Genomic DNA, 23190 nt, shown 5'->3' on the forward strand with positions numbered 1-23190 from the left:
GGACGAGGATGAGGTGAGTAGACAGGTGGGCTGGACCCAGCAAGCACCTTCTGAGGGGACTGACAGCAGGCACATCCCAGCCACCGAAGACAGGCCCAGCGACAGCTAGGCATGCCTTCTCCCAAGACAAACACAAGACTGGCCCAGCCCCAAAACCTTCCCCCCAGCAAATTTATATGTTGAAGTCTGATTAGGACCTCAGAATGTGACCTCATGTGGAGAGGGGGTCTTTGCAGAGGTATCAAATTAAAAGTGAATTCATCAGGGTGGGACCCAATCCAATCCACCTGGTGTCCTGATAGAAAGGGGAAATCGAGATGAACACATAGAAGACGCTGTGCAAACAATAAGAAGGCCCGGGCCACTGACAGCCCAGAAGAGGCCTGGGACAGACCCACCCTCACAGCCCAAAGGACCAACCCTGGCCACACCTGGATTTTGGACTTCCAGCCTCTAGAACTGAGAAAGAGTGCCTGCTGTTTAAGCCACCCAGTTAGTGGCACTTCACATGGCAGCCCCAGGAGAAATGACGTGTATAACTTTCCCAAGGCATCCTTTGGGAATCCTGCTCCCCAGCCTCACTGGCACGCTGCTGACTTCTCTTGAGGGTGGCTGGGGGGAGGCAGTAGGCGCCAACTCGTCCCCACTGTGCTGGTGGCACAATCCAACCAGCCACACCCCAGTGTGGGTCCCACCTAGCCTCTTTCTATAGGAGCCAAGAAACTTTCCTCGGCAACTAACTTCTTTAATTTAGGTTCCCCGGGTCACTCTGAGATGGCCTCACCAGGCACTAAAACTGGGGATGAGTCTGCACATGCCACCAAGGGGCAGAGTTCTCTCAAAATGAAATCTGTACCAGCAGTTATTCCAGAAAGCCGAGAGCCCAGCCCTTCACAAGGTTGAGACCAGGAGCGGCAGGTGGTTAGAAAGAGGGGTTCTCGGGGCCACTCTGCAGATGCACAGAACACCGTGTTTGCATGGTGTGCACATGTCCACACTACCCATCTGAGAGCTTGGGTGGTTCCAGTGGGAAGGACAGGACGGGGAGGTACATGTGACTGAACCTGAGCCAAGAAAGCCAGAGGCGTGGCTGAGGAATGCACCCCACACAGTGGCCGCCTGAGCAAACACCACCTGGGGGTCTTGCCTGCCGTCAGGGCAAAGGGTACAACTCCAGCAATGGAAGGGTCAGTGGAGCAGGTGGGGAGGGAGCTGGCCCCTGCAACAGGATGGCCTGGAGTGGGGCCAAGGGGCGAAGGGGCACTGGGGCCACTCCTGCATCCTGCTGAAGAATGAGGCTAATGCGCCCCCCACCTCGGGTCCCTGTGTTCACCAGCCCAGAGTCCTTCTTGAAAAGCTCTCTGGACTCCCCCCAGCAGGCTGTTGGGCTCCTTGGGCTGGTCTGGGTTTCCAGCTTGTGCTGCTCCTGCAGCCAGTGGATCTGTGTTTGCACTGGCGGCAGCAGGAGAGGCCATCTGGTGGGGTAAGGCAGCAGGCACTGAAGGAGAAAGGGGGCTCTGGTGGCCCCCAGTGTGTCCGAAGGGAGGGTATACAGTCAGCACAGCCTGGCAGCTGGGTGCCGAGGAGGGAGGCTGCTGGGAAGGGCTGCACTTGGGACCAGAAATTTCTGCTGGGGGAGGATCTGAAGGCAGCTGAGGCACCAGGTGACCCCTCCCTCTGGACAGTCCTGGGGGGTCACCAGCCCTGCAGCCTTCCACCTGGCCCCGGAGGATCTTTGGTTTAGGCCTGGTGGGGCCCTTCTGTCTCCAGTAGGGCAGGTATCTGTGACCAGGGCCATTGGCCCAGCGAGGTCCCCGGGGGAGGGTCCAAGACCAGGAAGTCTGGCTCTTCTGCCCAGGGCCCCATGGGCGCCTCCCCAGCCGATCCACATGGGTCCTCATGGTTGCCACTTCCTGGGCCAGGCCTGCCAGGGTCACAGCCAGCCGATCCAGCTTCTCTGCAAGGGCAGCACCAAGGCTGTGCAGCTCCTGTCGCAGGGGCTTCCCACAGGGGCATGGTAGCGGTAGGGAGGTGGCTGATGAGGCAGGAGAAACAGCAGCCGGAGGGGGCAGCTCCAGCAGGAGAGACTTGCTGGGTGGCTCAGGCAGGGCCCTGGGGAGCAGCCTCCTATGGGTCCTGGCTAAAATCAGAGCAAGAACAGGTAAGAGTTCTCGGGCTGTGAAGACCTTTTCTATCCCCCCCAGGTCCCCTGAACTAGGATGTTTGGCATCCTGCCCCTCTAAGGCCTGGCTGCTAGAAGGGATGGAAGGGGACTCCAGCTTGAGAAGATTGACGCCAATGCTTATTACATCAAAGTCGGCCACCTCTCCTGGCTGATCCTCAAACTGGTGGGCAGGATCAACCAGACTGGGTTTCCATGGTAACCAAGCTTTCCTACAACAGTGGTCTTCCTACCTTCTAGGAAAAGAAATCAGTGGGTTCTTTGTGTTGCTGTTGGGACCCAATGGCTGCCTGTAGCACCTAACTCTGCCCTGACATCAGTGAGAAGGGCCCAGGGCAGCCCCCCAGATAACATGAGGCCAAGGTCATGGGAGAGTGTCTGGGAGGTGCTCCAGGAAGGCCAGTGCAGCTGAGGCCTCCCAGGCATTTCCCATCAGGTGACCTCGGGGCCACTTCAGTACCCAGGGCTCTTGGTCATAAGCAAACCACAAGGGTTCTCACCCCCTCCTACCTTTACTTTCTATTCAGAAGTTACAGAGTCATAGGATTCTAAGTCTAAAATTTCTTTTAAAAAATCACCTAATCCTTCACCCCAAATTCCCTGGAACTGGTCTCCAGCCCAGGAAAACCTCACAAGACAGCCCTGGCACAGCACTTGCCAGCCTTAACCTGCTCAGCCCAACCAGGCACGGAGATCTGCCCCCCCCCCACCATTCCTCTAAGCCCCCAGCCTCAGCTCTGCCCTTTCCTCCTCATCACCTCTAGAGCTTCAAACAGAAGGAAAAGTCCAGACTGGAGTGGCCACAGGACCCAAGCGTTGTCTGGCCAAGTTCTGTAAGCCGGGCTCTGAGCTAAGCCTGGAGGCAAAGGCCCAGGGGCTTCTAACTGAGGGACAGGTGAGGCTCAGCCACCCTGGGCCAGCTCGGAGCTCCTAACAAAACTGCTGTGCCCAGAAAGGAGCTATATATAGCTCTGAGTCAGTGAGAGAACACCCACCACAGACCATACTTCATGTCCCTGGTGGGACCATCCCACAGTGATCCAGGGGACGGGGTGCCATGTTCTCCTGCCTTCCCCCAATGTGGCTCCTCAGAGGCAGGAAGTGTGACACGGAGCCAAATCTCTCTGGATGACGGGCTAGGTCACGTGGCAGTACTGTGCCTCAGTTTCCTTGTCTGTTCTCTGAAGTCCCCTCATACCCCAAACTTTGATTCTGGTACATTTCTCAACTTCTGCCTCTAAAAGGTATGCCTGTGTGCTTTTATGAAGATCCCAGCTATTTCAGTGATAAAATACTGAAACAAAATCTGCAACCTGAAGTGGCCGAAAGGTGAGACTTTTCTTACCCATCACCCAAACAATGAACCCAGAAGGGTGTCCCCCAAGCTGGGATCCTGGGTCTTGGCCCGCACAGAGGGGATGGGAAAGCCACCAATTTACCTGAAACACTGGGCCTTCTGTGCCCAGGCTCCAGACCCCCGGGTTCTTCACCAGCCCTTGGCCTTTTCTCCAGCTGAGAAGCAGGGCCAGGATCCTTAGGCACCCCTGCGGAAAGAGCACAGAGTGCTTGGGATGGCGACACATACAGTTTTGCCAGAGCCATTCTGACAGGGGGATTTTCTCATGTGGCCTAAACTTTCAACTTTCAAACAATGATTAATTGGGATGTGAGATGATCACTGGGCCTGTCAGGGAGTCTAACTCTGGTCAAGTGGCCAGTGGCATGTGTGGGGACTTTGGTGTGTTTGGTGTGCAGGCCCCGTCTGCAGGGTGAGGGTGTACTAGAGTCCTCTGCAGCTCCAACTAGGAGCGCATGTGGAGACGACTCTAACCTGAGGGGTCTGCCCCCAGCGAGACTCCTCCCAGGACGTGCTGGGGGCATCACGGGGTCCACGTCGAGCTCACCTCATCATTTTCCTCTAGCCCACTGGGCAATGAGGAATGTGGTACAGTCCAGGGCCTGCATAAGGTGGAGGCCAAGGCCTGCGAATGGAGCCACGGCAGGAAGGTGGGTGAGCTCCCTCCTCCGGTCTCCCAGCCCTACCTCCGCCTCCTGTGGCACTGCCCAGGGGGCCAGGGTGGCAGCTGCTCTCCACGCTCTCTTCTTTCCCAGGCAACTGGCACCTGCTTCCCAGACTCTCTTCTGCCTTTCCTGCTAGGAGCAAACACTGGGTCACAGCTCAGATGGAGGAGACAGAAGGCCTGGGGCAGCAGGTGGTGTTTCCAGCCTTCTTGATGTGACAACCTCCAAGAAGTCCTCCCAGGGGGGAAATCGCACTCTTGATACCATTTTGTTGACTGCTTGCCAAGTTTTAAAAATACTTATTATTATTGTATACATACATGTATGTACTTATACGCTGAGCATATATAACATGTATATGTTACGTACATAACATGTACACATCGTTAAGCAGGGTGCCCAGATTTTCTCACTGTAGATGCTCATGAGCACGTCTCCAGCCCTCTGCCCCTCAAGGGCCTGGCCTTCCCTCTGTGACGCAGCTCACCTGATGGGTACTACAAGACAAATGTGAAGGACTTTCTGGCAAGATCTAGGTAAAGTGATGGGAGGGATTCAGAGAACCCAGTCTGGACTCCTGGCTCTCTGGGGGACACGCGGCTGCCCCTCTCAGGAGACCCCATGCTCACCTGCACTGAGACTGCTGCAGTCCCTGTGCTCTGCTCTCCTGGGGTCTTCAGCACGGCTATTGCTCCTGCTGCTGCCAGTGGGGGGCCCACCAGGGCATGGGGACACAGGGCCAGGACTCTTGTAGCTGAGAAGGCGGTCCTTCTCCGGCATCAGAGTGGTGAATGGTGGCCTGGGGTGCAGCTCACTCTGGGGGAGAGGCTGCCAGAGCTCGGGCTCCAGCCTCAGGTCTTCTCCATCAGAACTGCTGAAGCTTGAGCTGGAGCCGGGGCTGGGGCTGGGACCGGAGCCAGCCACGAAGGAGAAGCGCAGCGGCCTCACGGGCAGGATCACCCTCAGAGAGCTCTCCAGGCAGTGTAGAGGGGAGGGTGTGGTGGCTGCCCCTGGGCAAACAAAAGCAGGAGAGCTCCTGTCCATCAGCCCAATGACAGCCGGGAAGACTTCCCTAATGACTCAGCCCACAACCCAACATGAGCTCCGGTGGACTCTGAACAGTTCACTCTCTGGCCATGGAAGGTGGAGAGAGAAGCGAAGGCAGAGCCTGGCCAGGTCCTCAGCCACTCTGGAAAGTCAGCTGGGGAACTTGCCTGAAGTCTCAAGTCCCTGAAAGCCACTCAAGATCAGGTTAAGCCAGGCAGCCTATTCCACCTGGCAGGCACGATCCCTTCAACCCAGCACCATGCAGAGACCAGCAATCCAAGAGCAGAGGTTCTGCAGGGCTAGTCCTGGCCTGGCAGGAGGGTTAGAAAAGCCCTATCTCCTCAGCTAAGCCATCCTGCCTGCCACGAGGCAAGCCAGGAAGGAACGCTATGGAAGTCAGACTAAGCGCATCACTGGACCCCTTCAGCCCAGGTGGCTTCTCCACTGGACAAACCCAACAGATGGACAAAGACAGCATTCCTCCTGCCCCTTTGTCAGCACCTCATGTCACTTTATCTGCTTCTTAGCACGCCTCAGCCTGTCTGGCTCCAGCTTCCATGTTTTGGGGAAGGGATGTGGGACAGGGCAGGGACAGAGGAAGAGTGAGAGAAGATCTGTTTCCTTGTCAGGACGGAGCACGTGGCAGCAAACACAGGGCAGGCATCCACTCACCGTCTGGGAGCCACCTCCATGATCCCAGCCTGGGGGCCTCATGGTCTTGAAACCCCCGCTGGCGCTGGCGGCAGGCAGGGACAAAGCCAGCAGAAAACGCCTGTGGGCTGGCCAGAGGGAGGCTCCTGGGGGGCACTTCTGCCCTGCCCTGTCCAAGGTGAGCCGGCTTGCAGGCCTCGCCCCTCAGTCCTGTTTTAATGAGAAGCAATAGGCCATGAGAAGTGGGGCCTGGTGCTGGCACAGGAGAATGGACAGAGGACAATTTCTACCACTGTCAGGCTCTCAGCACACAAGCTTCAGGTGGGAAACATCAGCCTGTGATTTTCCGAGGAGCAGTGGATGGTGGTGCTGGGGTGTCTGTCCTGCACCTTGCCCGCCGCCCAGCTGCCAGCCATCAGCATGTGAGTGCCGAACAGACTATCAGCCTTTCTGGCTTCAAAGACACATCTCTGCCCAAGCTGTTTCCACAGCATGGTCTCTGCTAAGGTATGGATCTGGACCCGTGAGGGTGGCAGCATTGGAGCTGCCCTGTCCCACTCCCAGGGACCTGTGGCAGCCACTGCGTTACCTTCCTTGTCTGCCACCCAGTTCCTGGGCTCTGCTCTCTTCGGTCCCCTGTCCACTGCTGAGGAGCAGGACCAGGCAGGCTGCAGCCTGGGCACAGGAATCTCTTTGAGACAGTTCTCTAGACCCTGGAGTGGGGAGCTTCCTGCTGGGCTTCCTGTGAAGATCACACATTTGCAGTCTTGAATGGTGGCAGCCCAGTCTCTGCACACCCCAGGAGCCTCCCCTCTTCTGCTGTGTCTGAGGCAGCAAGGGCCCTGAGAGGAGGAGTACAGAGCACCAAACAGAGACCTGGCCCCAAACATCTGTCACTTCTGGTTCTGGGGTGGCCCTGCTTGGGCTGCCCCAGCAACAGCCTGACCTGTCTTGGCCACCTACACAGAAGCTTGGCCCAGGGGCTGTGATGGGGAGACTGGCCACATGTGTGGGTTCTAGGCTTCCTCAGTCCACCCAGCTGCCACCAATGTGAGTGAAGACGCTTCCCTAGCACCCGAGACAACCCTAAAGATGGAGTGTGCTAAGGCTTCCCTCATCACCCAAAGAAGGGCAGCACCACAGGACCCCCGCCTCCAGGTATGACACAGCAGGCCACAGCAGGCCAACACGGACACAGCTTCAGCTAGGAAGAAGCCAAATATGTTGCAAAATCATCTTTCTAGGGACAGAGAACTGTGCAAGCAACAGGAACTAGATGAATTGAAACTCTATGGAGGAAAGAGCCCTCCCTAGGTGAGCTGGCAGCGCTGGCCATCCTCTCTCTGGTAAGTGTCTGCTGATGGTTGGGCCCAGGCAGAGGGCCAAAGAGAGAAAGTGGCAAAACTTCTGGCTGCCACGTTGGGCTGAAGGGCAGAGCCCAACTAAAGGATCTGCAAGTGTGTTTTCCCACACAGGACATCCACGCGTTCTGGGTAACAGGGAGCTGGGGAGTGGGCTGGAAGCTTCTACAAGGCAGTGTGAAATCTTCTGCAGTTGGGGTTACTTAGAAAACAAAGTCATCGGTAGAGGACACATGAGAACGACGCATGCTGCAGAACAGTACTCCACTGTTAAAAAGAACGAAGCTGGGCTAGTGGCCAAGGGACATTTGGACAAAATGAAGAAGGATGTTAAGGACAAATGTTTAAGACAAAAGCAAACTGAGGATGTGCCTAGAATGCTGCCATGTGTCACACGATTTTGTTTTCCCACATAACCTTCTGCAGCTTTTGAACAGAACTATGTGATTATACTACCTATTAAAATCTAAAAATTAAAAGAAAATGCCCTCTGGAGCAGCTTAGGCCTGCTCCAGGGGCCCCACCAGCCTCGCCAGGGTCCCGGCTGCAGCTCTAGGCTTTTCCATTGACAACAACATGGCCAAGACAGAGGCGAGCACCGAGGGACCAGGTGTCCATGGGACAAGACGAGACCCACGGTACTTGGGTTATTCAGGTGGGGAAAAAAAGAAGGCCAAGAGGGGACACTGGAGAGTCCTACAAGATCCCCAAGTCCCTGGGAATGACTCTACTCAAGGGATCCAGGGCAGGCATGGGCCACAAGGCACACTCTTTAAAGTGGTTTTATATGAACCTCAGTACATTTTTTCCTAAGTTGGAGGTCAGTTTGATATTATAGGCACCTCTTTGAGGCTGAGATAAGGAGGAATTTAATGCAAAAGGAGGTTTTTAAAGAGATATTAAACAATGTCCTGACTGTTCTGAGCCAAATCACTAAAATGGACTCCCTCTCCTCCCCTCACCCCCTCCCAGGACAAGTCCTGCATCTGCTCCTGCCTCGGTATCCCCAGCTCAGCTGCTGGCACTGGGCAGGCAGGCAGATGGAGGGCACAGGCCTTGCATCCTTTCCAAGGAAGGACTCCCTGCCTCAGGCCCATGCAGCTCACCTTTTCCATTCCGCTGCCCCTCGCTCCCCCCAGGGCTCCTGAAATCCAGGTCCCCGTCAGTGCTGCTGGATGAAGATAAGCTGGTGGGGGTGCCTTGGGGGCCTGGGGGTCGGGCAGGGCCATCTCTCGCAAAGCCCTGCAGGCCCAGAGTCAGAAGAGGCTCCCTGGCCGCCTCTGTGGGGAAGAGCACAGTGTGGGGTCACAGGAGAGTCCCCTGAAGAAGAGGTCTGGGGCCCTGGTGTGGACGGCACCAGGAGACCCTGCCGCAAGGTATCTCCCACTGGGGTTTCCCTATGGTGCTGGCTGAAATCCCACAGCATATCAACCCACATAAACCCCACAGTTAGTCTCATGTGACTGGAGAGAATGAGAGTCCTAAGAGAAGGAAGTGGGGCAAGAAGATTTTAACTGGCTTTTCCCAAACTTGGGGAACTATTTGGGGACAGGCTTGAAAGAGGGGTTGGGGGAGGAAAGGCAGGTGCCTCAGGAGGCCGGAGAAGACTTAACGGTGTCCTCGGCAGCTCTCTCAGCTGCTGTGCACAGGGACAAACACCACCCAAACCCACAGCCACAGTCTACCTTCAGTGTGTGATCCGTGGGGCCACAGCTCAGGCCTCTGAGGCCCAGGGTCTCCTGGATGGGGGCTCCGGGACCAAGAGGTAGCTGGTGGCTGGGGACGTAATGACCCGCTCTGGGGAATGCCGTTCAGACAGGCCTCCAGTGCTTCCAGGGGTGAGCTTGAGGCACTGCCAGCTGGGATGGGAGAGACCACCTGTCACTTTTTCTCGCACATCCCTGGCCCTGCCCATCAGGCCCCAGCTTGGCTCCAGGCTGGCTGCTCCCAGCATGCTTTCGGCAGGGGTGACAAGTCCTGCACCAGGCTCTGGGGAGCCAGGCAGGCAGGAAACCCTTCTGTGGGGAACTTCTGATCTGCTCTCTGCTCCTCCAGAAGTAATGAAGAGCACTGTCCCCAGCCTCAGGGAAGGGTGCGGGGAGGTCCACATGCATGTAGAGGCCTCTTCCTCAGCCAGGAAATCACTGCAAAGTGAAGGCCCTTCAAATGGAGATGTGTGGGCAAGGGCCTGGATTGAGGAGGGAGGACGTGGCTAAGGGATCCACTACTTAGGAAGAGAGGCCAGGGGATGGCCTCCCTTCCCGAGAGACAGAGGTGCCTTTTCCCTGTGTCTGGTGGAACCTTGGTCTGGAGGCTGAGAACCCCACCCAGAAAGACTGGAGCAGAGGAGCCCAGATCTCACCTGGAGGCGCAGGGCCCCAACTGGGCACTTGGACCCCTCTGGTGTCTCTGGTGGCAGAGGGGCCATGGGTGTGCCTGATGAACTGACATGACACAGGCCCTGGGGGTCTCTGGGCCCAGCCATTCTCCATCTTCACCACAGGGAGCATGCTGCCAGCTCCAGGACCAGAGCAGGGAGGAAGGGTCTGGAGGTGTCCAGGCCCTGTGGAAAGGAGGCCACTGGGAAGCCCATAATTCAGGCCTGGACTCACCCAGACAGTCCTGTGAGGCCTTTATAGGGTTAGGGGGCTTTCGAGGCCCTTCTGCCTCCATGACAGTCACCAGCCCCAGGTACAGTTTCTTCTCCATCACCAGCAGACAGACCAAAATCACACTCCTCCTTCTGCCCCAGGCTCCTCTGGGGTGCCTCTGGAGGTTTCTACCAAGGCATTAAGTCAGCCCTCCCTGGTCAGTACCAGATCAGATCTTCTCCATGGCCAGCATGCCTGGCTCAACCCAACTCTCTCAAACAAGGACTAGTGAGCTGACATGCAGGGAAATGTGAACCCAGCCCAAACACACACAATGGGAACCCCAAATCCCGCTTATTCCAATCAAGCCCAAACACACATGATGGGAACCCCAAATCCCAGTTAATCCAACCCAGCCCAAACATACATGATGGGAACCCCAAATCCCAATTATTCCAACCCAGCCCAAACACACGATGGGAACCCCAAATCCCAGTATGCCCTGAGTGGTTACTGGGCTGGAACTCTGTCTTCTAGCTCTTGGTCTCGCTCCCTCCCTACCATCCCTTCCTTCCTCTGGAATTTTCAGCTCCTACCATAAGAGCCAGTCCGGAAAAGTGTCAAGGACTGAGGAAGCACCTCCTACATGCCATGCTCCAGTTACACAGTGATGACCCTCAGCATGTGGCTCCTCTGCCCGACACGCTGATGGGGGCTCCCGTGTGTTTACTGTAGAAGGTCAATACAGCTCTTCTTGGAGCAGGGAAAGGAAACAGTGATGTCAGGGCCCCTCCCAGCCCAGCAAGGGGACTTTACCTCCAGAATTCCTTTTCCAGGCCCCTTGGTCCTCCTGCAGCTGGGGGTCCCCTGCTCCTGAGGGGCTGGGATTCCCGTCCTGGGCCTCTGGGATCTCCTTCAGACAGTTCAGCAGACCCTGGAGGGGACAATCCCCTGACACTGCCTCTGTCTTCACTAAAGGAAAAAGGAGCATATTTCCACCGCGAGCTTTGGTCTTCATGACAAACAACAAATAAGGGACAATCCAGTGTGCAGTTAAAGGGGCACAGGGCCAGAAATCTGGAGCTGGAGGTCTTCTCGTAACTCACTGGGTCTTGTAGGATCCTGTCTCTTGGCACCCAGAACGCCTGTCTACTTCCCTCCCAGGACCGGACAGACAGAGGAGGAAGACGGGAAAGGGGCCCTGAGGGCACACACATGGCATAACTCTGAGAACAAACTGAAGGCAGCAGGGGCGGGTGGCTGCTCACAGATAGCTCTCTGGGCCCTGAGAGGAACTAGCATCTGAGGAGGACCAAGCTTTTCAGGCATACACATCCATATGCATGCACACAGCAAGTACATCACTGCAGTCAGGCTCGCTGCAGCTGTGTGAGGTCGCAGCGATCACCTCCTTTTACAGAGAAGCAACAAGGCTTGAATGCTGCAGCAGTCTCTCAGGGTCTGACTCTGAGACCAGTGCCCCATGCATGTCACCTAATACAACGTGAAGGGACACCCAGCCCTGCAGCTCCTCTCCTCACGGTCCCACATTAGCAAGCGTAAAGTGCACAAAGGAAACCAGGGCAAAGTCTGTTTCTGAGTTTTCCTGTTCTAACTAACCAAATGCTGTCCTTAAGAGAGCCATCTGGCTTCAGAAATACGACACTGGTGATATAGGAGAGGCCAAGTTGGTACTGATCCTTATAGGGGACACTTTGGAGCAAGAGAAATAGCTATAGAAAGGCAATCCAAACTTTCCAGGGGCTTCAGAGACCCTGGCCTGAGACCAGGTCCCTGGGGACTCACCTCCCGAGGGCAGGCTCCCAAGCCCCAACTCCACTCTGGTTGGCCTTGATGTACCCAGGCCGGGGAGATGGGGCAGTAAGTTTGGGGATGGCTCAGGGTGCTGGGGCCCAGGCACAAGGATTTCTTTCAGACAGTTGATGAGGCCTTGCAAGGGGCTGTTCCCAGGAGAGGTTCCTGTAGCACATGCAAGGTCAGCTGAGGTCAGCCAAGTCCTGACAGAGCAGCCGTGAGACCTTCAGCAGACCCGAGTCTCTGGGTGGCTGAGATTCCCACCCATGAGAACAAAGACCAGGCCTGCCTGGCAGGGTTGCCACGAGGCCAGAGGGGAGAACAACACGACCTCACGCGTGAACTCCACATGCCTCCCCATCACCACCCCACTCAGCTCCAGGGTGGGCCCCACTCCCAGGAGAGCCGAACTCTCACCTGTCTCCATCGTCCCTCTCTCCTGCCTTCTGTGGCTTTTTCTCCTTCCGGGGCTACAGGTGGGAGGACTGGGCTCCTCGCTGAGGGCTCTTGGGCCTTCTTGCCCTGTAGGCTGTTGTTTGTCAGCAGTTTCTGTTGCAAGAGAAGACAGAAAGACCTTTTTAGCCTTGGATCCTGACTCTGGAAGATCACCCATGATCTGGTCCCCACACAGGACAGGCCTCTGTAGCTCCCCAAGTCCCTGGGGGGCAACCAAGTCCTGGGAACTTGGACTTGTGGTGGGGTAAGCTGCTGGATGATTTGGTCTAGGAGGGCTGGGGGCCTTTCCCTGTTTCCCTTTAGTTTCACTGTAAATACTCCTAGCCCCAGCCTCGAATTTGGCTCAGCAAGTAATGCCAGCAGCCACAACTACAAGCCACAATCTTATGCTCATGCTTCTCAACCAGGGCACATGGAGCCCTAGAGCAAATGTGCCAGATGGCACCTGAGACCACAGGCTACTAGGTATTTTTTGGGGGAGTACCAATTTTACTTCATATTAATTCAAAATATTTTTAATAAAAACAGATATTCAGACAAATGCAAATTCTGCAAGAATTTTAAAAAATAAAATGAGATCCCAGAGAAATTCTAGTGGCTACCATTGCCTCCTCTGAGATTAGGGTGGCTCTGATGAGGTCTGAGAATGAGAGCAGGTGTGCCAGGTCTGTTACCTGCCAACAGGCTTGCATGTGAGAGAGCACCCGAGGCTCGCTGTGTGTGTGCACATAGAGCTCAGCACTCAGGGCTGGCTGAGAAGCCACCCGAGGACCAGGTACCACACCTCCTCTTTGGTCTACAGACCAGAGGCTAAGCATGCTCCTTAGGGTGCTCTGTCCCCCTTTAGCAACAGAGGACACTGAGTCCTAGGGAAAATGAAGAGAGCGCAGGGTCCAAGTCCCCTGATTCCAGGGTGGGAGCCCTGGAAATGCTGGTTCCCTGTCCCCAGTGGGTCAAACTCACTGAGGGGAACGGGGTTTCCCTGCTCCCCATCTCTATGTGGGCTGCTGGAGGATGAGCTGCTGGTGGGCGTGGTGGCCAGGTAGGGATGGCTGATGGGGGCATCCGGAAGGCAGCTAAGCAGGCCTCGGAGGGTGCAAGGTTCCACTGCCACAGCAGCTGTTGGGGAGCAGGGAGAAGACACTGACCACTGGTAAAATGCCCCTGTCATTGTCACAAGCTTGCCATGTTCTGCTAACAACAGCCAGGATGTCAGTAACCTGTACACTGTCATCACTGAGCTCTGAAACTTAGATTTCTAGCCGTGGTCATGTCCTGATGAAATACGAAGCAGCAGCTCTGAAGCCACATCCCCACCAACCCTGTGGCGTCCTCTACCTCCTGCCCCCACTTTCTATCTCATTCCCATCAACTGGGTGGGGCTGGATGGGACAGATGTCCAGGAGAGGTGGGACCTGAACTGAGAGCAGCAAGTGAGCAGAGAGACAGGGGACAGGAAAGATGGTTGGGGAGGTGGAAAGAACACAGACCTGGGAGGGGAACATGGGTCCCCGCTGGCTACTACAGCAAAGCACAGCTCCCCTCTCTTTTGCAAAATGGTGACAAACACACTGCCCTCGCCTACCATGCAGGGCACAAGGGGACAGGGTGGGGCTGCAAGGAGGTGACTTAAGCCATGCAGAAACCACCACGCAACAGTCAGGGCTGCTCTCTCCAACTCTGCCCCATGTGTTCAGAGGGAGGACACATGGCCCGGGGTGTCAGGAACTGCTGGTGACTCTACCTCCCTGTGAGTGCCTAAGGTCAGGGACTGGGCAGGTACACTGCCATGGTGCCGTGGGTTTGAACTTCATCTTGTGGAGTGCAGAGAAGGCTGTGTGTGCTGCAGAGGCCGCCCTGGCTGTCTAACTTACCCTCAGGCCTCGCTCTTTCCCCGTCCAGGCCAGCTGCCCCACTCTCGGGGCTGTCCACAGCGCCCTTGCCTTCCCTGAACAAGAACTCTGGAATCTCCTTCACCAGCTGCACCAGGGCAGTGAGGTGCAGGCTATGCCGGGGCTGTCCTCCTGCGGAGAGGCTGCAATGAACCCCATGTCCCTGTGGCTGCTTGGCACTCACACTTCTGTGCACATCTGCACACCCAGCATCTCATGTACTCTTCCGACTCACAGAAGGAGCAGCCAGAGGAGAGACCGATGTCCCCTGAGATACTGAGGACTTGGGCTCAGGCCAGGTGCTCTGCCCAAGGGCATGGCCATGGCAGGGCAGGGGTGGGGAGGCTTGGGCAACTGGATTCTTCTTCTACCCTCGACTACTCCTTACCTCTCTACTCCCGTCTCCTTTCCTTCAAGGGGAATGTCAAGTTGGGCAGCCTCCATGCTCCCCTCCCAGTACCGGGGTCCTCTGCCCTTCCCGGAACCCCCCAAGCTCCAAGTCTGGGCCCTGTGGCCCACATCCACCAGCTGAGGTTTCAGATGTTAGCCTCATGGCAGGACTTTCAGGAGCTGCAGCATGGCTCTGTAGGAGTGGCTGGAATGAGGCTTCAGAGTGGTGGCAAGAAGGGGGCTGGAGGCAGGAGGTGCTCTCCAGGGTTACCCCAGCTTTCTTCTGAGCACTTCTCCACTGAATGGACAACATATAACAGGCTCCCAGCCCAGAGGGTTGAAGGTGAAGGTCAGGGAGGGTTGGGGTAGGGGCATGGCCAGGTGGGGAAGGCTGGACTGAGCAGGTTGAAGTCATGGGGTCACCTGAGAAGTGGAGCCCAGGTGCCAGGGACCATGTGAGTGGGAGGGGACACCCAAAGTCTGCTAGATGACTTACCCTGGGGGCCTCCCCCACCAGGAGGCTCCTGCCTCTCAGCAACAAGGCTCCTTCCCTCCATGGATCCTCCAGGCTCAGTAGGTGACAGGAAAGCAGAGAGGGGGAGCAGCTCAGATGTCCCTGGGAAAGAAAAGAGGGGACAGTCACCCTGGGAATGGAGTGGCCTCCACCCTCCCACACAGTCATGTGGTGGCCCAGGTGCCTGCACATCTGTGTACACGTTTACATGTGTGCTCATGTGGTCGCCCAAACTCAAAGACCTGCAGAGCGGTCAGAACCTCAGAGACCACTGCGCACCCCTATGGACTTGTACCTGCAACCCTACTGCAGCTCATAGAATGACTTGGCAGGAAAGATAAAGCCAGGCCTGGACTCGGCCCCATGCACCCAGAACACTGCCTGAAACTGCGTTCACTTCACACACAAGAAGACTGAGGCCCCAGCCAGGGTGCTGGGTTCCACGGAGACTCAGGACCCCCTGGTACCAGACTCCAGCCTCCCTTCCACCTTTTAGCCCCAAACAGGGATGCCCGCCAGCCCCAGGCACGGTGGCGCCTTACCCACGGAGACCAGCGTCTCGTAGTTCTCCCGCATCACATCCCGGTAGAACTCCCTCTGCCCCTCCTCCAGGAGCCGCCACTCCTCCTCGGAGAACCTCACGGCCAAGTCCTTGAAGGTGATGGACACCTGTGGGCACAGTCTCCGGGGGTGTTGGTTGGTTCCACCCCGGCAAGGCCCAGCCTGGCTGTCCCTCAGCTTAGTGACCCTGCCTGTGTCTCCACGTGGACACCAGGGAGAGGGAGAGCAGAGGGAGCCTGGGGTGGGGTGCATGATGCTCAGGAGCAGCAGGAACCTGCTCAAGAGACAGGGGTGGTGGTCGAGTCATATCCCCCCCGAGATGTGCTGAAGTCCTTACCCTCAGTACCTGTGAATGTGACCTTATTTGGGTCAGTGCAGATGAAGTTAGTTAAGGTGAGGTCATAGTCATAAGTAGGGTGATCCCTTTATCCAGTATGACCAGTGTCCTTACAAGAAAAGAAGACACACAGAGGCAGACGGGCAGGGAGACCGCGCAGGGAGATGAGGCTGCGTGAAGGCGGTGACAGAGAACAGTCATGCAGCCACAAGCCAAGGAATGCCTGGGGCCACCAGGAGCTAACGAGGCAGGAAGCATCCCACCTCCAGCCCTCCGAGGGAGAGTCCTGCTCACACCTTCTTTTCGGGCTTCTGGCCTCCAGAACTGTGAGACAATCAATTTCTGTTGTTTTAAGCCACCTGGCTTGTGGTACTGTGTCATGGCAGCCCCAGAAAACTCACATGACAGTCTCATGCCCTGTGTTCACTGAGCCCAAGCAAAAGTCAACCCCAGCACAGGAACCCCAGCCAGCCCTCAATTTACCACATTAGAGATTCATTTGAGTTAATACAAAAACTTCCCTTTGAATGTGCAAGGACCTGGGACTCTAGCACTGTGCCATTTAAAAAAAAGTTTACAAATAAAGTTATAATCAAGAAAAAAAAAACTCTATAGTTTTTATTGGGGATGATACAACAGTCAGTAATCAAACCAGCAAAAAACTGTGTTGCTCCTTCAAGCACCAACTAGAGACAGAGAGAGAGAGACAGAGAGAGGGAGAGGGAGGGAGGAAAGGGAAGGAGGGAAGGGAAGGAGGGACGGGGGAGAGAAGGAGAGAGGGAAAGAGGTGGGGTGGGGGCAAGCAGAGAGACAAGGGTGATAAAAAACTCAAGCAGCCCTGCAAGCCTGGAGAAGACAGACCTCCCCTCACCAGGACTAGGACGGCTAGCCAGCCAGGCAGATGGTAACCCCGCTGGCCCATGTCATGGCCTTGATCTCCAGACTCCACTCCCTGTGGCCACAGCTCTCCTGCAGACCCTCGGGCCGGCCAGGCTGGCCCCCAGCTCCCAGCAGCTGTGCTGGCCTCCAGACCCTTGCTGGCTCAGCCTGCCTGACTTTCCAGGTCCTACCTGCCCTTCAAGGTCCCACATGTCCACAAAGCCCCTCTGCCCAGGCCAGCTACCTGTCATCCCCACTGTCATGACCTGGGGCATTTATCACCTGGCCCACGCAGCACATCCTCATGGAGTTCCTGCAGCACAAGGGCAGATCGACGGGGGTGACGCTGCTGAAGCCCTTCCGGGCCGCTGTCCAGGCCTCCCCACTTCACCAGGGTCCCTACCCTGGCCTCTCCCTGACTTTCACCCCGGCCCCTCTGGGCTGGGATCAGAGAAGTGCTCAGAAGAAACCTAGGGTCACCCTTGGAAAGTTTTGGAAACCGAGTTCTTTTACACTCTGTACTCACATGAGTATCTTCAACCTTCTATTCTCATCTCCTGTTACGCTGGGGCTTTTTAAGATAAAAGTGACTATCTGCCTCAGTTTCTTTAAAAACAGTCATTTAGTGGACTTTACAGTGGCCAGCAGACCCTACAAAATGACCAGAGCCTGACAGCCATGATTTTTAAATTACCGCAAAAATTAACTTTGCACAAATTAAGCAAACAGAATGTAAATTATGGGAAGGGCTCTTCTGGCTTAGAAACAAATGCTAAACTATTTATTTCTAAGAATTATTAAACAAAATGAAGACTTTCCTAATAAAGCAAAGAAGCCAATCTATCGCCTTATTTCAGCTACTCAAGTCAGCGATGGTAGAACACGTCACTGCTGCTCACTGGCGGCCTCTTCACTGACTCACAGCAAGCTCTAGCACCCTGTGACGGCTGACAGCTTGTACCACACAGTCACATCCACCAGTGCTCTGCTCCACTTTCGAGCTGGTGGGCCCCACCTGGGCACCTGGCTACAGGTGGCCTCTCAGTGCCTGGCTGCGGGCCCACCACCCAGGCCACCTCTGCCCTGGCTCTCTGCCCCAGGCACTCCCGACCACCTCCACAGCCCAGCTGGCAGCCAGCAGACTCTCTCCCCCTTGGAAACAGTCCCAGGCATCTCTCAAAGAGCCCTTTACATTCCAAGCCTTTCAGACCCTTTCAGACAAATCAAATGTAGCCAACACTCGGGTCTACACAGCAGAACTAACAGAAGATCTGGGGCTGCTGTCCTTAGAAAGGCCTGCTTGCGAGGACGGCTGCAGGCTCTCCAGGAACCTGGATTTTGGGAGGGTTCCCACCCTGCCCTAAACAATGAGAGTGGTGCACAGTGCCTCCGCTGTGTGCACATGTGAGGTGGGTTAGGCCGAATCCTGCTCTCCTTCTGGGAGTCTGGAATCCTAGTACGTGCTATGCAGAGGTGCCTGCATGACCAGCTCCCACTGAGAACCCTGGGCACTGAGCCTCTAGTGAGCTTCCCTGGAAGACCACAGCTCACACGTGCTGTCACACTTCCATGCATCCCATGTGACTGCACTTGGAGAGAACTTGGGGGCCTGACTCTGGCTCCCATAGACTGTGCCCCACGCGCCTTTTCCCTCAGCTGGTTTTGCTTTGCGTCCCCTCGTTGTAACAGACCTTAGCCATGAGTACAACACTGTGTATGCTGGGTCCTGTGAGTCCTCCTAGTGAATCCCTGAACTGGATGGTCTTGGGGACCCCAATGCAGGGTCCCATTACACTTCCTGACAAGGCACCAGCAATGTGAGGGCTCAGGGCGTGCCCCTCCTGGCACCTCTGGCAGGGAGGCCTCAAGGCCCAGTCTTGCTCTAGCTCTGCTATCTCATCTGCTACTTCATCCAGCCGGTCACTCACCCATCCCTCCCCCTGTACCACGGCCCCTCCTGCCTTGCTCTGTCCTCATATCCTCTCTGCTCCTCCCCACTGCATCCTCTTCTTTCTTTCCCTTCTAGAGTCCTACCCACCAGCCAAGGCTTGGGATCCACAGGGACTGGAAGAGAAGGAAGAGACAGTGAGTCCCCATCTGTGGGCTGCCAACCCCCAGGAGGTTCAGACTTGTCACAACAGACCCAGGATCAGAATGGGCACACATGCTGCCTATGGACTGCACATTTAAATGTGTATAGACGCTGCTGTGATGAACCACACGCATGTCCTTTAAAGGTAATATGGAGGCTATTTTAAAATACAGTGCATGACAAAACCACAACCTAATACACTAAGTATACAACTATGTGGGGCTCGGGAAAGCTTTTAACCTTAAGAAGGGGGGTCACGGACTCAAAAAGGTGGGAACTCCCCATTTATTGTCCAACTCTCACCATTATTGCCGAGGAAAAGCAGAGAGCAGTAGGAAAGGATCAACATGTTACAATTACTTCACTGTCTTTTATTTTAGCCACACAACAAATATTTATTAAACTAATACACTGGGACAAAATAATGTGCCTTCAGAACCTGGAAGGAAACTAGTCAAACCAACCCCTGTGGAAATGATCAGCCACCTGAAAGAATGACCAGAGTGACAGCACAGAAACGTACAACAGAGCCCGCAGTGTCCAGCTGACCTATTGGGGTGGCTAGAGAGAGCCTGAAAAGCCAGAACGTGGTCAACAGCACCACATCCTGCCCAAAGAGACAGTGCCCACAGATGGCACTGTTGAAACCAAGTCCAGAGAGAGCAAGAATTCATGTTGGTGTCCCCAGCCTTGACTGGGCAATATGAGTGCTTGGCTGTGCATTGCAGGCTCTCCCTTAACTGAGACAGATGCTTCCGGTCATCTCACGATGCCAGCTGTCGAGCTCATCCAAGCAACCTTGCTCACCAGGCAAGTTTCCATTAACATTTGGGCTCCCATGCAGATTCCACTTTAGGTTGTCAAAGACCTAATCAGTCACCACATATGTCCAGTTTGATTGTCTGCTTTGTTTTTCATGGTAAAGTAAAAAAATTGGCATTTCCTGATTTATTTACCTGTTCTTTGTGAGTCTGGTTAGTGTATGTCCATTCTCCTAAGAATGTTAACCTATGGGGTGTACTGTCCAATATCAGGCTCTGCATTTACAAAATAAGAGTTCCACCCAAAACACAGAGCCGAGTAGGCCAGGAGGAAGTGAGAAGTTGGGATGGCCTTGCAGGCTCATTTTTTTCTCTATGTTTTTGTAGCTCAAAACAGAGCTGGCAAGGTGGGCCCCAGCTCCAGGCAAGAACATGCTTATACCACCCGCACCACTGGTTCCACTGCTGGCCTGAGATGGCAGTTAAGAAGTTCTGGACACACAGATGGGGCAGAGCATGGTAGCTAGGGCTTAACCTCAGGAGCCAGGCTGCTGGAATTTCAATCCCTGCTTTACTTCGAATTAGTCATGGGACCTCAGCGAAACTACTTAACTCATTTGGGCCTCAGCAAACTGATCTATATTGGTGTTACCGGGACAAGGGTCCCGTCTGCCTTGGTTCTTTCCCCAAGTCAATGAAGAATCAGACACCCAAGTCAAAAGCAACAGCAAAGCTTCAATGAGCACAAAGGTAGGTACACTTCAAGGGGGAAGCAGGCCAATTCCCTGAGCAGAGAATGGCCCTTACACACAAGTTTAGGGTTTTTTTATCTTACTAATATTGCATATGCATTAGATAACTTGACATTTTGATTGACAGGTCACGGTTATATAACCTTTTTCCTACTGTGCATGTCCTCACCCATAATTCAGTCTGTTGTAATGATATGTATTTATGGATTGTATATTTATAAGCACCTAATGAGCATCAGCATATTCAAAGGTCACCTAAGGTCTCACGTTGTCCCTTCTGCGCATGTTCTTACACCCGGAAAGTCTCTAGCAGGCCCTTGTGGTCCAATTGAGGCTTTTTCTCCAAGTTGCCCACAAAAGGGGTGGATTCTGGGTGGAGTTTCCGCTAAGCTACCCAAAGGGGACAGAGCTGGGTGTAATAATGGAGAAGTTTAATTTTCCATTTCCCTCAACCTGCTCATGACGAATTAACTGCCTAACATTGGGACCATAACAACCAACCTCACTGGGACATTGTGAAGATGAAAAGAATTATTATAGGAAAACTGCCCGGAACAAATGCTGGGACGTATTAAGTGTTGTGATTAGTATTACTGCAGCCAAATCTGTCTGCCTACCATCCATCCACCACGAAGTGTGCAGGTCACAGCCTGCAACCTAGAGCTCTTCCACATGCACTGCTCCTGACCTCCAGTGCCTCTTTCTCTCCAGGCTAAATATACCCAGCTCTTTCAGATATCTGAAAGAGATGCCTTCCAGGCCTCTCCCCTCTCCGCCTCCAGACAAACCCTTCTGTGACAAAGCTCTCATAAAATGCGAATGGAAATGGACTGTGGCCAGGGTAGGAGCTTCCGTCAGTGACCTCCCTCTGCCCAGAAAAAGTGCAGGAAGAGTGAAGGGTGTGTGTGAGCGAGTGAGCAAGCATGAGTGTGCAAACACTCGACCCACAAACGCTCATCTTCAGGAGGAGCAAAGCCACCACTGGCTTGCCATCTGGATGCACCATCTTCCTCAGGTCCTGCTTCATCACTCTCCCCCAACCAACAGGAGAAAAGCTTTCTGGGCTGATCCGGGATTGTTGTAACTGAGCAGCCTCCTAGCTCCCTACTGCCACACTAGTCCCCCCCACCCCCCACTGTGTCACTAGTCCAGCACGAAAACCACAGCTTCAGTGCCCACAGACCTGTTCACCCTTTACGGTCCTTCCCCGCCTCGACCTGTTCTCCCAGCACACCAGATCAGACCAGCTGCCAGTCACTGCCCACACACCCTGGGCTTTTAAGAGTCACAGGGAACTTGAAGACTGGAGGCCCTCCCTGCTCCTCTCCTCTGACTGTCACCTGTCACCCCCCAAGACCACTCCTGGCCACCTTCTACATGGTGTGAGAATACTCCATTCTCCAAACATCTGATCTGAAAAATTAGTGGCCCAACTCCCTCATTTTACAGAACAGGAAATTTTGGAATGAGGAAGCCCTAGGATGCGACCAGTGGGCATATCTGAGGAAGGGTATCCTTGGACTGCTAGGTGCACAGCCAGAGCTGCCCAACAACATCCAATTTCCCTGGCTTCTCCCTTCTCTGAAGATGCTCGTGGGGCACTAATAATACCAAGGTCCCGGAACAGTGTCTGCTCTGCCTGGTCACACACTGTCCGTGCCACTATCCCAACACACGGCCCCCCAATCATGGCTGCCGAGGCTGGCCAAAGCTCATGAGCCACCACAAGGTGCCCACCCATAAGAACGTGCAGCCCACGCACAACTCGGCCCAAAATGTGCCCAGGCTATGACAGCAGATGGGGCTCTTCCTCCAGCTCCCAGATCTACACACCTTACCCAGAGGCTGCCCGGAATAAAACTTGGGACCTGTTCTATTTTCTGTTTTTCCCCACTTCCACGAACCCACCCCTCGGAATCCAGGATCTCACCAAGAATAAAAGTACTGATTTACTCATTCCTCTGAGGCCTTCACGCCCGCCACTCCCAGGATAACTTGTATGAAACAAGCCACGCAGAGGGAGGGCGATCCCCGCTTAACCCGAAGGAACGCATTTCAGCAGGTTGGGAGGGACTCCAAGTCCGTGTGTCCTGCGGAAACAGGGAGTGGCGCAGGGGGTCGTCCGAGGACCTGGGCTTCCCGGCAGGAGACCCTGAGCACCGAGCCGCCCCATCCCAAAGTTGGCGGGTCCCGGCTCCTCCCCGCCCCCGCCACCCCCGGGGGCCGACCTGCGCAGAGCAGACCTGCCGAGACGTCCGCGCGTCCGCCCCGGCTCGTCTTACCTGGCGCGCCATCCCGGGGCTCGGCCTCCCCGCCACTCCTCGGCCGGCCCGGCTTCCGGCTCTGCCCCCGGCGCCGGCGCCCGCTCCCCGCCCGCACGGTGCGCCGAGACCCTCGGCGGCTGCGGCGGCGCAGCTCTGCGCGGCAGGAGGCGGAGCCGGGGCCCCCGGCCGCGGGGGAGGGGCGTGAGTGGGCGCGCCCGGGCCTGCCCTGCGCCTCGCCGACTCCGCCCCCGGCGCCTCGCAGCCCTGGAGGGGTGGCCCCGCTTCCGCCCGGAGCCCCCGGCCTCGTGGGCACGGCCGGCGCAGGCGTGGACTACACTTCCCAGAAGGCGCCGCGGCGCAGGCCCGGGAGGCGGGGCGGGTCCGGCTGCTGGCTTGTTGCCAAGCCCTCCCCACCCGCTCCGCCCCCGACCCGCCCAAGCGGCTTGCAGGGTCTGGGCCCCCGGAACCGCCCGTCCGGCTTGCGGGTGTGCACGCCCGCCTGTGCGCATCCGTGCATCCGTTCGTTCCTTCTGGCATCTGACATTTACTGAATGCATCCTATGCAGGTGCCAGGATGATGGGATGAAAAGGGACCCGTCGCTCCCCAAGGCCGCAGTCACGTA

At 55.7% G+C, this 23190-nt stretch overlaps 1 protein-coding gene across 6 annotated transcripts; it reads right to left on the bottom strand.

Moving 5' to 3' along the window:
- Positions 1–238: 238 nt before the first annotated feature.
- KRBA1 (KRAB-A domain containing 1) lies at positions 239–22604 on the bottom strand. Of its 6 annotated transcripts, none has more exons than XM_063099153.1 (17): positions 22586–22604; positions 15464–15590; positions 14904–15023; positions 14000–14149; positions 13089–13244; positions 12087–12218; positions 11661–11834; positions 10671–10826; positions 9626–9826; positions 8949–9122; positions 8370–8543; positions 6492–6644; positions 5924–6112; positions 4834–5214; positions 4226–4333; positions 3622–3726; positions 239–2140 (listed from the first exon to the last, which is right to left on the bottom strand). In XM_063099153.1, exons 1-17 carry the CDS (start codon positions 22595–22597, stop codon positions 1299–1301), a joined length of 3354 nt encoding a protein of 1117 aa, XP_062955223.1. In that variant the 5' UTR covers positions 22598–22604; the 3' UTR covers positions 239–1298. The 6 variants fall into 6 exon arrangements, with proteins under 6 accessions (XP_062955223.1, XP_062955222.1, XP_062955224.1 ...); XM_063099152.1 differs by lacking the exon at positions 22586–22604 and adding an exon at positions 22234–22361; XM_063099154.1 differs by lacking the exons at positions 13089–13244; positions 22586–22604 and adding an exon at positions 22234–22361.
- Between the last annotated feature and the right edge of the window lie 586 nt (positions 22605–23190).

Source organism: Cynocephalus volans, chromosome 6 (assembly GCF_027409185.1).
Source record: "Cynocephalus volans isolate mCynVol1 chromosome 6, mCynVol1.pri, whole genome shotgun sequence".
NCBI lineage: Eukaryota > Metazoa > Chordata > Mammalia > Dermoptera > Cynocephalidae > Cynocephalus > Cynocephalus volans.